Source organism: Anolis carolinensis, chromosome 1, assembly GCF_035594765.1.
Source record: "Anolis carolinensis isolate JA03-04 chromosome 1, rAnoCar3.1.pri, whole genome shotgun sequence".
NCBI classification, from domain to species: domain Eukaryota; kingdom Metazoa; phylum Chordata; class Lepidosauria; order Squamata; family Dactyloidae; genus Anolis; species Anolis carolinensis.
Window position 1 is genome coordinate 242,642,327 of NC_085841.1, and position 16,517 is coordinate 242,658,843.

At 39.6% G+C, this 16,517-nt stretch overlaps 1 protein-coding gene across 14 annotated transcripts in view; it reads left to right on the forward strand.

Annotated features, from left to right (window-relative positions):
• tns1 (tensin 1) overlaps positions 1 to 16,517 on the forward strand; it is a 432,533-nt gene that overhangs the window by 404,367 nt on the left and 11,649 nt on the right. For 10 of the 14 annotated variants that reach the window (XM_008110407.3, XM_008110425.3, XM_008110448.3 and 7 more), the window contains 9 exons: positions 693 to 1,561; positions 2,491 to 2,577; positions 6,359 to 6,490; positions 7,573 to 7,665; positions 9,050 to 9,151; positions 10,469 to 10,540; positions 13,134 to 13,302; positions 14,600 to 14,668; positions 15,925 to 15,957. In XM_008110407.3, coding sequence (XP_008108614.2) covers positions 693 to 1,561; positions 2,491 to 2,577; positions 6,359 to 6,490; positions 7,573 to 7,665; positions 9,050 to 9,151; positions 10,469 to 10,540; positions 13,134 to 13,302; positions 14,600 to 14,668; positions 15,925 to 15,957 — 1,626 coding nt within the window. The remainder of the gene's footprint in view (positions 1 to 692; positions 1,562 to 2,490; positions 2,578 to 6,358; positions 6,491 to 7,572; positions 7,666 to 9,049; positions 9,152 to 10,468; positions 10,541 to 13,133; positions 13,303 to 14,599; positions 14,669 to 15,924; positions 15,958 to 16,517) is intronic. The other 4 variants (XM_008110418.3, XM_062967328.1, XM_008110461.3 and 1 more) reach the window with 1 other exon arrangement.

The window sequence follows — 16,517 nt, forward strand, 5'->3', positions numbered from 1 at the left end:
CATGAAAGATATGAGTTTACTTGTAGTCATACATTCAGCATCAAGTATTCAGGAATAATTGTTTGATTTTCTTGTGTGTGTGGAAAGGAATTAAAGTGTTAGTTTAATATTTAGTGACATAATCCATGAATCTGTTTTACTGGACTAGCAATTATATGTAGGTATAAGTATGCTGTTCTCTTATTTTCTCTTAGAATATGTCCTTTAATGGCTTTTTTTTTTTGGCAGCAAGCTGTCATCGACCTGTTAGCATTTGTCCACACACAAAGGTCACTTTCCCAGTTTATTGTGAAATAGTTTTGCCTCCAAAATATTTGCATTGATAGAGTCATGCGATGATTTTTCTAACTGAAATTTTAAAACAAATCCAAAATGTCAAATTAATCAAGAGTTACTTAGGAGAATGGAAGATGAATATCAAAATCTCTAAGAGCAAAAAAGTATCTTGTTATTTATTTGAATGAATATAAAGGTTACCAGTATGGGTGTGGGAACTGTTTGATTTAAGGAAGGGTTGACAGGGAAAAAATAAGTCTGAACTGATCACAGGCTTCTGAAATTAGAACAAGAGCTACAAGCTACCAAGCTCAGCCATAGTGTTATTTGGAGCACTAGCTTTTTAAAGAAAAAAAATGTCCTGCTTTGTCAGGTGGCCTCTAGTGATCTCTGATCTCTTCCTTTACTTCCACCAGGGCCTCGATAAACAGCTACCCTTCGGAGAACAGTACCAGTATAGCCATACCCTCCCAGCCCTCTGCTGACTCCAGCTTCCAGTCCAGCAATATTTCTCAGGTGCCCTCGGCACACAGCAGCTACCAAAACACATCAACATCAACTCAGGGCCTCCCAAGCTATATGAGTGCTGATTTCCCTGATGGCCGAGTTAGTTCTCAACTAGAGAGGTCTCAGCCTCAAGTCAGTGCAGTTGGGGTCCATGTCATGCCTGGAAGCCCCCATTCTCTCCACAGAACAGTGGCCACCAATACTCCTCCTAGCCCGGGATTTGGGCGGAGAGCTGTCACCACCAACATGGTGGGAACACCAGGAAGCCCAAGTATGAGCAGGCACTTAATGGGTCCACATGGCAACCTCGTTGCAGCACCTGGGAGCCCAAACCTTGTTCGGCACCAGCCTGTAATGGGAGGAGGTACATCTGTAGTTTCTGGTAGTCCCAGTTTGGATCGGCATGTCATCTATGGATACTCAACTCCTGAGGAGAAGCGCCCGGCGCTGTCCCGCCAAAGCAGTGCTGGAGGCTACCAAGCTCCATCCACACCATCTTTTCCTGTATCCCCGGCCTACTACCATGGAGTGAGCAGTCCACATTCTTCTTCCCCTGACTCAGCCATTTACAGGCAGGGGAGCCCTACCCCACCGCAACCGCAGCTTCCAGAGAAGAGAAGGATGTCATCAGGGGATCGATCAAATAGCCTGCCCAACTATGCCACAGTGAATGGCAAAACCTCATCACCCATCTCCAGTGGCATGTCCAGTCCCAGCAGCAGTAGTGGCATGGCTTTTCATCAGACTCTACCAGATTTCTCCAAGTTCTCAATGCTAGGTAAAACCTCACTTCTTCCTGTGTAGCACTCAGAAGGGGAAAGAGAGGGGAATTCTAGATTACCTATCCAGCAATAGAGGGATGTGTAAGCTTGGTAGATGAATCGTAGAATTGTAGAGTTGGAAGAGACCTCACGGGCCATCCAGTCCAACCCCCTGTAAGAAGCAGGAAAATTTTAGATCACTATGAAAAATTTCCCTGAAGTCCTTAGATTTTTTCATAAGTTTGTTGATAACTCCTCTGGGCTCTTTCTGCCTTATTTCCCTATAATTAAATAGATATGGCTGGATACAAGCATCATTCCTCTCACTGGTATCTTGTTACCATTCAGCCATGGCTTCAAAACATCTTATCATGGAATAATGGAATTCAATAAACAGAGATTTAAGGGGTACTCCAGATATCTTAAAAAGTAATCTAGTTTAGCAACAGCTCTTGGACTATCACTATTAAGTTACTCCTGACAGGTGTGCATGATGTTTTCCTCTTTTTAAATAGAATCCTTTAAGTTGATTCTTATTTGCTTGGTCAATTATGGTCACATCCCAATGTTCCTGTTTTTGAAAGAACATATTAATTCAGGAATCTTTTCACAAATATGGAAGTTGTTTTTTCCTTGATGTTTTTATTTAATTTGTCTTCCATCATGATTTCCAAGCATATATAGGATTCCTAGATAGTCTTCCAGCTGCACATTAATCAAACCCACACAGGTTTGTTACCTCATGTTCCTTGAAATAAAAAGGGGGGAGGGTTTGTTTCCTTTGAGAGCCACATTCCTTAGGGACTAGTTAGCTAAGGGCCATATGTTGGCAGTGGGCTGGGTCAGAAAAAAAATGATGTTGTCAACTCCTTTTTTTCCCTTGGCAATTCTCTCTCATGCATACACCCTGCTTCATTCTCTTTTCTTCTTTTCTTCTGTTTCTTAGACAATAGTCCTGAGACCAGAGCTAACGTGAAGTTTGTCCAAGATACTTCCAAGTATTGGTACAAGCCGGAGATTTCCAGGGAACAAGGTGGGTTTGCAGAAGATGGTATTCTACAAAACACCTAGGAATCAAATTCCAAGAATGTGATGCTGGAGACCAAATTAATCACAGAGCCAGCTAGAAAATACCAAATCACACCTTTCAAGAGGCCTCCTCATGACAGTAGTTGGAGTATAACATCATAACTCTGTTTTGCGAGCCATTTTTCTTTTGAGGCACAGTGATTCTTTTGGAAGTTATGAGGGATTACCCATGACACATTTGAATGTCACATTACAATGTTCTCATGATAAGGTGACATGGTGGTAGATGCAGAACCTGAAAGAAAAAAAGCACATTTTTTGGACTGCAGCTCTAGGAACACCCTATGTGGCTATAATGTCCAGGCTGGCTGGAGTACCCTGGAAGTTGTAGCCCAGAACGTATATTTTCCATGCTCTGCACATGATCAGCATACTTTAGGATGAAGGAGCGTTAGTTTTATTACCTATGTGGAATCACTAGTATTATTGGAGAGTGGAATTCTTCTTTATTCATTCTCGTGTTTAATCACATTGTTGTAATATATCAGGAAACATAATACATTTTACATTTGTCTTAATCAAATTCTCTAGATCAGGATTTCACAAACTTGGCACCCCAGAATTCATTGGAGTTTGACTTACAGATAATGGAACTGTTGGATGATGCAATGAAGTGGTTTGGGATAGGGTGCCCTAGGCTCCTTTTCTCTTTAGCTTTCTAGATATTTTCATATTCATAGACATTTTCCCTACTTTGGAAAACAGTTCTCTTGTTCTTACCTCACAGTTTCTTCCATCTGTAGACTAAACAGTCCAGATTCCTTCAACCATTTCCTCATAGCACTGGTATTCTCAAAGCATAACTTTCTTTGTTTCTCACCTTTGAACCTCAGCCAGTTTGACAGAATTAAAATAGAGTACAATTAAGCAGCTTAATCCTTTGAATAATATATCCTTTCATATGTACATCACTTAGAAAAGTCTCTCATTGGCCAGTTGTATATAATAACTATTTTAAGTTGTGATGGACATCTCCAAAACTATTGGTTGATACTACCCTCTACTCAAGAATATAAAGTTCTTTTGTATCCTATACATCTCTCAAATTAAGCCCAAACTGTGGGATTATTCTCTAATTTCAACGGCATCAGGATTTGATTTTGGAAGTATGTCAGGATTCAGTGAATGAACACAAACTGAATCAATCTATTGTAGAGGGACCCAGAATGCTGAGCAAGTGTGAGCTCTACTTCTTGTTTAAACCAGTGCTTCTTATTTTTCTGATGAGGTTTTCCAAATGTGTCAAGACTGGCATTCTATTTGTGTCCACTGACTCCCAAGTGTTGCTTTCTTTTTCAGGAAGTCATCATGGACTGGTAGCTTGTGCTGCTCAATAGACCTCTCCGTTGAGGAGCACTGGTTTAAAACGTGTGAATTTTTCTTTCCTTTCAAAGCTCCTCCATACACTTCATGCATACAGACCTATTATCATTCTGTAATATAAGATGATTCACAGGCATTATTTTTCACATACACCCCCCCCCCCCAAAAAAAAACCTTAAAAAAACAAACCTTAAAAAAACAAACCTTGAATGTTGACAATGCAGCCTCCCCCAGGTGGTTCACAGAATAAAATTTTAAAATATTTCTCATTATAAAACTTTAAAACAAATATTAATACAGTTAATTAAAACAAAATATAAAAAGATATTATTTTACACTAGCATAGCAATAGAAGACCATATAAATCTGGCAATTTTGAAACTTTGGTTTGTTGAACATATTTTGAACACTATTATTAGATTTTAATATTATTGCAAACTAATGTTTTGGGAGCCTCCGGTGGCCCAGTGTGGCCCAGTACTGAGCTGCTGAACTTGCAGACCGAAGGGTCCCAGGTTCAAATCCAGGGAGCGGAGTGAGCGTCTGCTGTTAGCTCCAGCTTCTGCCAACCTAGCAGTTCGAAAACATGCAAATGTGAGTAGATCAATAGGTACCTCTCCGAGGGGAAGGTAACGGCGTTCCATGCAGTCATGCTAGCCACATGACCTTGGAGGTGTCTACGGACAACGCCGGCTCTTCGGCTTAGAAATGGAGATGAGCACCAACCCCCAGAGTCGGACACGACTGGACTTAAAGTCAGGGGAAACTTTTACCTTTACTAACGTTTTGGATGTTTATTTAATGCTTTAAAATTTGTATTTGTCCATGTTTTAACTATTTTCGGCTTTACCTTATTTTCTAAACCACATTCAGTCGTACATTGGGAGAAAGATAACAAATAATGATAAACAAATGAAATAAAATGGGGTTTGGAAAATTTTCTGGTTCACGGCTCACTGATTTTCTCAGCCAGCATGGCCTCTAGCAAGGAGATTCTGGAAGTTGTGGTCTAAAAAGGGCACTCTCCCAGGTACTCAGTTCTGTTTTCAATGATGTGAAGCTACTTTTCAGATAGTTGTGAGCGACCCCTTTAAAGGACTTTGTTTATGTCTCTGTCAACAGCAATTCCCTCACCCATTCAACAGCTGAGGCACTTGGCAGCCCTAGGCTGCAGATCCGTCCTTAATCCAAGTACACGTCCCTTCATTTCCTTGATCTCTCCCCTTGCAAGGGTAAAGTGACTTGTTACTGAATGACTGTTGGCCCTGATTCAGACCCAGATTCTCTGGGAGAAGGACATTTGTGCCACTCCTGCATTTTCATGCTTGCCTCAATTGAGCCATAGGAAAAAAATCACATTGAAAATGACTTTACACATTGAAAATGAGTGTTAAAAGCTGGGTAAGGAGGGGAGGATAAGAATAGGTCAGGCATCTTTGTCCCATGCTCATGATGTTGTGAACGTGTTGTATTCCCTCCTTATTCATCCAGTGGGTCCAGCTGCTGCTGTCTTTGTGTCCCAAGATACAGTTATTTTTCTGTCTGACATTTTAACCATTAGTATCTAATGTCTTCCATATCACTGGGGCTGTGAATATGTTCCATTATTTACACTGAACTTTAAAGGCACTATCCAAGGTGCTGAACTCTGTACCACAAATAAAATCTGGTTATCTTGGATCACTCCTTTAAAGTTCAGACTAAAATCAAGACCACATTCAGCATTCACTGAAACAGGAACCAACAAGCTAAGTCTGTGCCTCTGAGTGTCTTCACCCACTGTTTATAAGTGCTTAACAGGAATGGGAGGAGGGATAATCTTCTTAATAAATATGTGTGTAATGAGATGATTTGAAACTGAACACATAGGTCCAATAAATAATTGCACCCAAGAATAATAGAACTATCCTTTTGGTCATAGAATCATAGAATAGTAGAGACCTCATGGGCCATCCAGTCCAACCCCCTGCCAAGAAGCAGGAAATCGCATTCAAAGCACCCTCGACAGATGGCCATCCAATCTCTGCTTAAAAGCCTCCAAAGAAGGAGCCTCCACCACACTCCAGGGGAGAGAGTTCAAACAATGAAACATTTTTTTATCCCCAACACATTTTAGGAATTGATTGCAAGGGCTTTTAATAGTGTGTTATATCACATGTCTTTTTAGTGAGTTTATTTTAAATGGTTTTAATTCTGTGGATAATCTAACTGTATTTTTAAAATAATGTTTGATGTGTTTTTGCTTATGGTTTTATCAATATTTTTAAACTTTTTGTAAGCTGTCCTGAATCTCATTTTGGAGGCAAAGATAGACCAGATGATGATGATGATGATGATGATGATGATGATGATGATGATGATGATGATGATGATGATGATGGTGTTTTTCTCCCTACCCCCAGCCATTGCATTGCTGAAAGACAAGGAACCTGGGGCCTTCATCATCCGAGACAGCCACTCCTTCAGGGGAGCCTATGGATTGGCCATGAAAGTGGCTTCTCCACCTCCTGGTGTTGTGCAGCAGAATAAAAAGGGTATAGTCTCTTTGCTGATCTAAGAGCCTCCTTTCTATCTACTATTCCAATCAGCCCCATCCTCCCTAACCCTCATATCATAGGGTCATATAGCCCTAGTTCAGATTGAATCAGTTGTTGAAATTTGTCATATTTTGTGAACAATTTGTTGGGATAGAAAACAAATGAAGAAACCTTCTGCATCATCTCCCTACAACTGACACATGCTTTGATTAATTCCCATATGCCCTCTCCAGCGACAGCAGCAGCAAAATCCTCTCTGGTCAGCCCCAGTTTTGTGTGTGTTACAGGTGGAGGCTAAGAAAGAGGAGAAAGGGGAGTTGATTGTGTCTTAGAGGACAGTTCCCCTCCTGCTGCTCTGTCAAGGAAGGAAGGGTCTTGTGGACTCAGGGCAGTGCCTGGTCCCTTCCCTTTTGCTTTAGGGCAGTGGTTCTCAGCCTGGGGTCCCCAGATGTTTTTGGCCTTCAACTCCCAGAAATCCTAACCACTGGTAAACTGGCAGGGATTTCTGGGAGTTGTAGGCCAAAAACATCTGGGGGCCAAGGTTGAGAACCACTGCTTTTGGAAGTATGCATCCACATGAAATTCAGTATGTGCACTTCTACACACTGAAAGGATGCCCAATGAGCCAAATTTAGTACTACCCATTTCTCCAGCGATGAGTCATACAAAAATGGAAACATTTTAGTTAACATGTCACATTTTCACAAAAAGAGGACTAAACCCGGTTCTTAATCATTTTGAATAATATGAGAATTAGAGAATATATAACTTTGCCCCATAATCTCACCCACAACTCTGAAAAATCAGATGGTACCGATTGACCTCTTCTTCTGCAACTTACTGCAATGTTACTCAAAGTTGTGGTCCTTGGACTAATGCCTGCCCATGATCCATTGGCTGGTACTCCTTCTACAAGAAGGAATTGTGAGCAGGGAGCAAAAATATGGTACTAGCACATGTTTGTGTGTGGGGTGTGTGGGTGGGTGGAATTACTGAACTTCCAGATCAGATATTTGTTTTGAAACCAGATATATTTTGTACTGACAAGAAATCAGTATATGTGGCTTTATCCCCTACAGGAGATCTTGCTAATGAGCTTGTAAGGCATTTCCTGATAGAAACCAGCCCTAAAGGTGTAAAGCTAAAAGGATGTCCTAATGAGCCAAATTTTGGTAAGCACACATTTTGTCCTCTATACGCTGTCCCATCCTGCCCTCTGGCGGAGGCTGTGTTTAAAAACAGTACTGTAGATATTCTGTAATTTAGGGAACAGGATTTGTAATATTAAGTGAAAACACTTGCATTACAAGTGAATTTGCTTTTCCTATGAAAGCATGATTTGTTCTAATGGCTACCGTAAAAAACTTCACAAGCAGAATTAGATGTGGCCATGGTCCTCCGGACTTATATAACGCTTTTACCACTCCCTTTTGCCCCATAGCTTCAGATGATTATTTATTGTATGTGTGCCCAATGTCTTTTAATTTCTTCTTATCACATGCATAACTTTTACTTCTATCTGTGCAGCCTTCCTTCATCTTACCACTTGTTTTATGCTTTTTTGGGAATGAATGGAACCTGAAATAGCATTTACGAACATTTTCATTATGAAAGTGAAAAGGTGTTTAAAGTGTGACAAGTGATTTTGGCAGTCCATTTTCAGTCTGAACCAGAGAAGGGCGACTAAAATGATAAAGGGTCTGAAGAACAAGCCTTATGAGGAATGGCTTAAAGAACTGGGCATGTTTAGCCTGCAGAAGAGAAGGCTGAGAGGAGATATAATAGCCATGTATTGATATGTGGGGGGAAATCATAGGGAGGAGAGAATAAGTTTGTTTTATGCTGCCCTGGAGACTAGGATGTGGAACAATGGCTTTAAATTACAGGAAATAAAATTCCACTAAACATTAGGAAGAACCTCCTCACTGTGAGAGCTGTTCGGCAGTGGAACTCTCTGCTCCGAAGTGTAGTGGAGGCTCCTTCTTTGGAGGCTTTTAAGCAGAGGCTGGATGGCCATCTGCTGGGGTTGCTTTGAATGCAATTTCCTGCTTCTTGGCAGGAGGTTGGACTGGATAGCCCACACAGTCTCTTCCAACTCTATTAGTCTATGGGAGACATCGACGGGGGTTTTTTTTGTAGCCCTAAGTGGTACTGAAATGTCAGAATTTTGTTATTTCCAGTTGAGTTTTTGTTTCTACAGATCTTCCCCAGCTTAGAGGAGTAACATTTTTCCAACTAGATAAAACCAAAAGTTTAAGTTGTTTTAAAAAGGCTAGGTGTCATGAGCAATAGTGCTGACAGCCCTGAGATGAAACAGGCTCAGATACATTATTCAGAAACAGCTCTAGAGAATATATTTCCTAGAACTGTGTAGTGGTCCCGGGTAATCTTAGTGCTTGTTCCATTTATGTTTATGTGTCTCTCTATTCATGTGGCCTATACAGAGTTCAGTAAGGAGTGTATAAGCAACATATCATCATAACAGTCTTCAATAGCAGAGTGTGAGTGACATCAATATCAAAACATCTTTGACTGTTTTAACTATCCTTTACACAGGTTGCCTATCTGCCCTGGTTTACCAGCACTCCATTATGCCTCTGGCTTTGCCCTGCAAGCTGGTCATTCCTGACCGAGGTAAAGGCACTAACATCAAGTCATGTGAGTAGGGTGAAATGCAGGGTACAGAAAATGTCACCATAGAATATTCATCTGCAAGATGTGCATGTGTTTGCATGTTTGGACATGTGCACTTGGGTGAGTTCAACATCTCTGAGTGGAGAAGTCACCTTCCGAATTCCTGCTTTGGTCAACATGACACAATTAGAAGCTTTGGAACTGTCCAATTTAGCTTGTCTCTTGAGTTTTAGAGTTCAATTTATGTAACTAATTAAGGCTATAAATAATATTGATATCTTTTTTTGTCCTTGTCCAGAAATGAATTTCTGAAGTAGATTTAATGTGGCTTTTGAAATAAGTTTTCCAATTTTAGGATTTTGAGGCCAAAATTTCATTTGTATAAACTATATTTGACCCCAAATGTTACATTTGTACAAAATGCAATGTTTTGTGCAGAAACATATCACTGCACAAAATGCAGAGATTGGTTTAAATGAAGTTTTCACAGAAAGCCCGGCGATTAAAAAAAACATTTTTTGGAATTTTTCATTTTCGTGTGTGAGAAAATAACAAGAGATATTTACATCTGTATTTATAAGATTCAGGTTTGAAATTATTATTATTATTATTATTATTATTATTATTATTATTATTATACCCCACTTTATCTCTCCTAAGGGAACTCAAAGCGTATTGATATAAAAGCATTAGTATACAATTTAAAATATACAAATATACAAATATCAACACAGAATTAAACACAAACAGCACTGAAAAATTCACAGTTAAAAGCCACAGCACCCCATGACTTGATCTTAAATTAAAAAGACAGAAGGATATACAAACATGAATTAAATGTGGGGAAAGGCAACAGCATCCTCATGTATAACAGGGAGTTGAGCATGTGACACCCTACTAGAAATCTAATACATTTTGCTTGTAATGGATCTTATTGAAACCTGGTTACATAACAGCATGCATTTCTTAAGATAGCAACTATTGTCTTTATGTATATCTGCCTGTCTATCCCTCGAGAGCCAGGTAGGTGAAGAAAATACTGTCCTTTTTTCTTGCATTGTATGAGTAAAAACATTCCTTCCTGTTATAATACAGTAAACCTGTTATAGCTATTACCTAATGATGCTATTTGTAAAAATGCTGAGATAAGAAAAAACATTCCCAATATATTAAAATGTATTTCAAATATTTGGCACAAAAAGTAAACCTATATTTTGTTAACCTACTTAAACCATATGGCTTGTGCATACAAAAGATGGCACAAATATGTGTTAATGAGCCAAACTAGTCGTCTTATCTGTTACCTCTCCTTTTTTTTGTTTGTTGTTTTTTAAAAAAAAGATCCCATGGATGAAACAAAAGAGACAACCTCATCAAGCAATTCAGCGACTGACTTGCTCAAACAGGGAGCAGGTAAGTGGCTTGAGCAGAAAGGAAGATCATTGACACTTCTAACACCAAAAATAGACTGTGAATTTGTTCAACTTGTGTGAGAGTAAACTCCACTGAAGACAATAGAACTTACTTCCAAATAAATACAGATAGAATACTGCTACACAAAGACTTGGGGAAACAATACTAATGCAGTTTGAGAGTACCATCACTTTCTTCTTATGTTTTAACTACCACAACCACCACTACTACTACTACTACTACTACTACTACTACTACTAACTTATTTATTTAGTGCCATCAATGTGCATGGCATTTTACAATTAAAACAGACAAAAACATTTAATCCTGCCAAAGGCATACAATCTATAATGTCAGTAAGTTCTATTTATATAATAGGTAAGTTCACTCAAACACATACGTTATAGATATACACACACACAACTATTTGGAAATAAGTTCTATAATATAAATAAAATATATAGGATTATAAAACAATATTAAGCGACAATTTCAAAAGCTTTGGAAAATAAGACTGTTTTTAACTTAGATTTTAAAATAATGAGGGAAGGATCAGTTTGCAAATGTTTACGGAAGCAATTACAAGAGTAAGGGGAAAGCAAATGAAACAAAGCCAAGCCACGAAAGAGTAAATCCTTGATTGGGTGAGTTCTTCCCAGTGTTTTTTAAAAGATAGGGTCAGGCCAGGCCTACACATTGTTCCTTATTCTGCATGTTCTCCATATCTTTCAGATTGACCAGGTTCCATATTTCCACCCATATAATAAATACACTGGGAGCCTCTGGTGGCTCAGTGTGTTAAAGCACTGAGCTCTGAACTTGCAGACCGAAAGGTCCCAGGTTCAAATCCGGGGAGCGGGGTGAGCACCCGCTGTTAGCTCCAGCTTCTGCCAACCTAGCAGTCCGAAAACATGCAAATGTGAGTAGACCAATAGATACCGCTCCGGCGGGAAGGTAATGGCGTTCCATGCAGTCATGCCGGCCACATGACCTTGGAGGTGTCTACGGACAATGCCGGCTCTTCAGCTTAGAAATAGAGATGAGCACCAACCCCCAGAGTCGGATACGACTGAACGTCAGGGGAAACCTTTACCTTTTAAATAAATACACTAGGCTTTTAGATGTATTTGTACCTCAGTCATCAGATTTAGATTTGTATACACCTGAACAGTTAGTTTGCTTGAAAAGTATCAATTAAAATAAGGGCTGTGGTTGGCTAATTTCTTTCTGAGGACCCAAGAAGGGAAGGAATTGGAATAAATATAGCAGGCCAAGATGGACAAGATGTATTGGATTGCATGTATTCCCTGATGCTCCCTCACTGTCCTATATTCTATGTTATATTTATTTCTTAAGAATTCCCTTACACCCTTCATGTTGGAGTCATCAGGGTAATTTTGCTATGCTTTCTGGCCCCCACAGGTGAATCATGGGTGCAGGGAGTCTGCCCCTGCCCTCCAGACCAGAAGTGATATTTATGACTTCCTGTTTTGAAAAAAATCCTTCCTGGTTCTAAAATAGCTTGGGGACAGCATAGTAACATTGTCCCTCATCCCATGGAAACAAGATTCCTCTTTCAGGGAAAATGGAGAGGACTGGCAAGGGGTTTGACCATTCCAAGGTCTGGAGTACAGACCTTTGGCAGTTTCCCACCCCTGTTGCAAGCAATGGAAACACAAGTGAATGATCTATGCATAATAGAGGGATGAGTGTATGCAAACACACTTATTTATTTATTTATTTAATAAATTTATATCCCGCCCTTCTCACCCTGAAGGGGACTCAGACTTACTGCTGTGTCCCATTGTTCAGGATTGCAATTTTAGCATTATAGATAAGCAATATCTGTAAGATGTATAAACTGAAGTAACTATACTATATTACTGTATATACTCAAGTATAAGCCGACCCGAATATAAGCCGAGGCACCTAATTTTACCACAAAAACTGGGAAAACTTATTGACTCGAGTATAAGACGAGAGTGGGAAAGGCAGCAGCTACAGGTCAAATTCAAAAATAAAAATAGATATTAATAAAATTGCATTATTTGAGTCATCAGTGGGTTAAATGTTTTTGAGTATTTATATAAAACTGTAATTTAAAATAATAAGACTTTATAAGATAAGACTGTCCAACTCTGAATACCTATGTACTCAAGAATAAGCCGACCTGAATAAAAGCCAGCAAGGACCATCACTCGAGTATAAGCCAAGGGGAGCTTTTTCAGCCCTAAAACAGGGCTGAAAAACTAGGCTTATACTTGAGTATATACAGTAATTTAGCACATTCATCCGCCTTGATATCTAAGTATTCAGACTCCACCATCTGGTTCAACATGAAAGTGACAGACATCAGCATGTTAACTGGTGAAAAAAGTAAGCCTGTTATTAATTTGTTGTCATAGAGGAAGACAGATAGCAATGCAAGTTCTCTCCTGTTTTTTGCAGTTAAGATGGTAGACTCTTTATTAATAGGAAGCAAATAAGCTACACATGTGTGTATTAACCTTCTCACCAAGTAAGCAGCAGCAGGCTGGTGTCAGTGTTTGTTTCTTTCCTCCATACCGGTCATTGTCTGCCCCTTCTTTTCCAGCCTGCAACGTGCTCTTCATTAACTCAGTGGAGATGGAATCCTTAACAGGACCACAGGCCATCGCCAAAGCTATCACTGAGACACTGGCCGTCGATACCCCACCTTCCGCTACTATTGTTCACTTCAAAGTCTCAACGCAAGGAATTACCTTAACAGACAACCAGAGGAAGTAAGAACTATATGCTTTGTTAAGTTGTTTTCCCAAAGGGAGAACAAACAAGCATTTTTCTCTTTGCTACCAGACATTTTCAAAACCTATGCAGGTTCTTGAACAAATGTCTTGCAGGGTGAGCCGCTTGGATGGGGAGGCAGGGAAGCTACTTCTGGCTTGCTACTCTCTAACGTTAATGCAGGGCAGGAAGGGATCTGGAAGCAGTAGCCTTTCGGGATCCTCAGTGGACTTAACCATTTTCTCACCCAGCATGGCAGAAAGGAGGGAGGTAGCCAACAATTTGAAGGCTGAAGCTTTCTAGGATCCTCAGCTGGTTCATGTCACATACCACGCACGATATTGAGAAGGTGTGGTGGCAGGAAGTCAAGGATTTTAGGCTATAGCTTTAAAGGTCCTTTTCTTGTTTTATCACTCAAAAATGCAAAGTGGATTTCTTTTTAGGATGGGGGCATTGAGAATATTCAGATGTTCTTCCCATCTCCATTAGAACCAAGAGAGATCTGACCTCAGGACAAGGTTTAGACTTGGAAATCTTCCATCATTATTCACCCATTGCTGATTTAGTTGCTGAGAAATTATTAAATTATCTGCAGGGTGGCTTAATGGAGCAGATACTTGGGACTTTTTGATTAGTGGGGACTATAACAAAATTTGCCTTTTGATTCCCTTTCTTTCTTTGTTTAGCTTATAGTAAACAGAGCAGAAATTTATTCTTTCAATTCATTAGGCATTATTCTGAGACATTTATGTTGTAACTTAAAATATTTTGAGAATGGCTTTCTGAACAACTTGTAGATAGGAAACCCACTTGAAATGGTTTTAGATCAATACAGCCTTCTGAACTTTTGGACTTTCTCTGGGGGTGTTGCTCTAGTGCAGGGGTCCTCAAACTTTTTAAGTGGAGGGCCGGTTCATGGTCCCTCAGACTGTCAGAGGGCCGCACAATGATGAAATAGTCCAAAATTAGGGTTGTTGTTGTTGTTGTTGTTGTTGTTGTGTGCCTTCAAGTCGTTTCAGATTTAGGTCAACCTAAGTCTAAAGTTTAGGACAGGGGCCAGGTTAATGACCTTGGAGGGCTGCATCCAGAGCCTCCAGAGATTATCAGTTTTGTCATCACATGTGGACTTATGTAATAAAATGTCAACATATGTAAGGATGATACAGATGATCTGTCACCCCCTTCATGGGATGGTTTGGCTATCTATATCGAGGGAACAATTTTCATTCATCTACCGCTATTTCATAATTCAACATAGTGTTGAATCATTGACTGCTATTCATGTTTCTGTTTCAGGTTATTCTTCAGACGACATTATCCCATCAACACGGTTACTTATTGTGATGTAGACCCACAAGAGAGAAAGTAAGTGTGTTTGCTGCTGGTCTGTCCTTACAGGAAATGAAACTTTACGCATATATGTGTATATGAAAAAATGACTTCCTGTTTCATGTGTGTCCAAAGAGAGAGTGTCTAAAATGTTTTTATCTCCTTTCTATTCCACAATTGAAGTAGAATTTTATTTATTTGAAGAGCTTTAGTTCCATCTTTCAATGAATGCTTCCAAAGTGGCCCTAGTGTAGATTTCAAAAATCAGATAGTTCTCAGTTCGTGGCAGTTCCAGAGACTAAAAACAAGTTCCTAGAAATTCTGATGATATCCTTCTTGATCAGCTATAGCCTGTGAATGGCAATCTGAAATATGGGAGAGATTAAAACATACATCATTATGTAAAACTCTGGCTGGAATAGAGAGGATTAGAATGCATAGAGTCATGAATAATAAGAAATGAGCTAATGCCAGAACCCTTCATTCCTTTGCTGCAATTGTGAGAGAGACTTCCTTGCAGATTCCGGCATCCTTGTAAGAGCAGAAATTAAACCTCTGTTCTCCTGTGATGCTGCTGCCAGATTTCTTTCATCTCCAAATGAATTGCTTCAAGAAATATGCCTAAACAAGAACACAAGAAATTGTCAACAGGAGTTAAGGTTTTCAAATTTCTCACACACTTGATCCCTCTTTTATAAATAACGATATTATCAACAGAGAACCAAGATGACAATGTGAACTTTGTTAAATGTTTTCACTCCATTACTATGCACAGTAGTGAAGGATCCATTTCAGATAAAACCTCACCTGGTTTATTGGCCTTTATTGGCACAGGCCTTTTGGGCAAGCCTGTGACTGAGATGGATTGCAAATATTAGACTGTTGTTCATTGTATTTTATGAGACCTGTTTTGTGGTCAGTCAAGGTACTGTAAAAGCATCATGTTCTTGAGTTTCAGAGTAATTTTCCCAGTGCATTATCATCTCACTGTTTCTGAGGGACATGCCTTAATATTTTCAAAGAAGCAGATAATTTTTTTTGAAAAAGTAAGGAATACCAGGGAAATCTCAAAATAATATGGAATAAAATAGCATAAGTGGCTGTTTTCACTTTTTGGACAGAAGAAAGAGGTCAAGGATACAATCACTAACCCAAGGTGTTACCTTTGGCCTCTCCCAGGGCACTGAATAGTTTTTCCTAGTTAAAAACTTTCCTTAGCAATCTTGTGATATATTTACCTATTGCTGCCATTCCTGTGGAAAGTAGCTAAAGGCTATTTAATCTCTTCTCAGGTGGACTAAATCCGAGAGTGGTGGCTCTGCAAAGTAAGTCCTGTTTTTTTTTTTTTATCAGTTTTCTACTCTGTGTTAGGATATCAAATGGCTCTGATGGGACTCCTTCTCAAATCCTTGGTTCTCCAGCACTGGCAGACAAACTCGGATATTTTCTTTAGGCCTAAATGGTTCCATATCACATGATTCACAAACAAGGAGGCAAGTTAAGAGCAGGAATGATCAAATGGAGCCTGAACCAGATTGATTGCAACCCATATATTCCAGTGAGTGCAACCTTTTCCATCAAATGGGCCACATTTTGTTTCTCTTGAAGACTCACAAGTGCATATGCATGTACACACATACGTATAACATGACACAGGGATTTTTGAGGGATGATATAGGGGAGAACATTTCTCCCATCCACTTAACTGGCTGTTTTTCTACATTGTTAGCCATAGAAAGAGAGCAGGCTCAAAAGCCAGTGGTCAGGTAGGTTGGAAAGAAAGACAAAACAGAGTCACTTCAGGTGTTGCACAGGTAGTGGCATGAAGTGAGCAGCTTTATTTCTCCCTTCCATGCCAGCTGTGATCAGCAAGGGAGGGATGGTC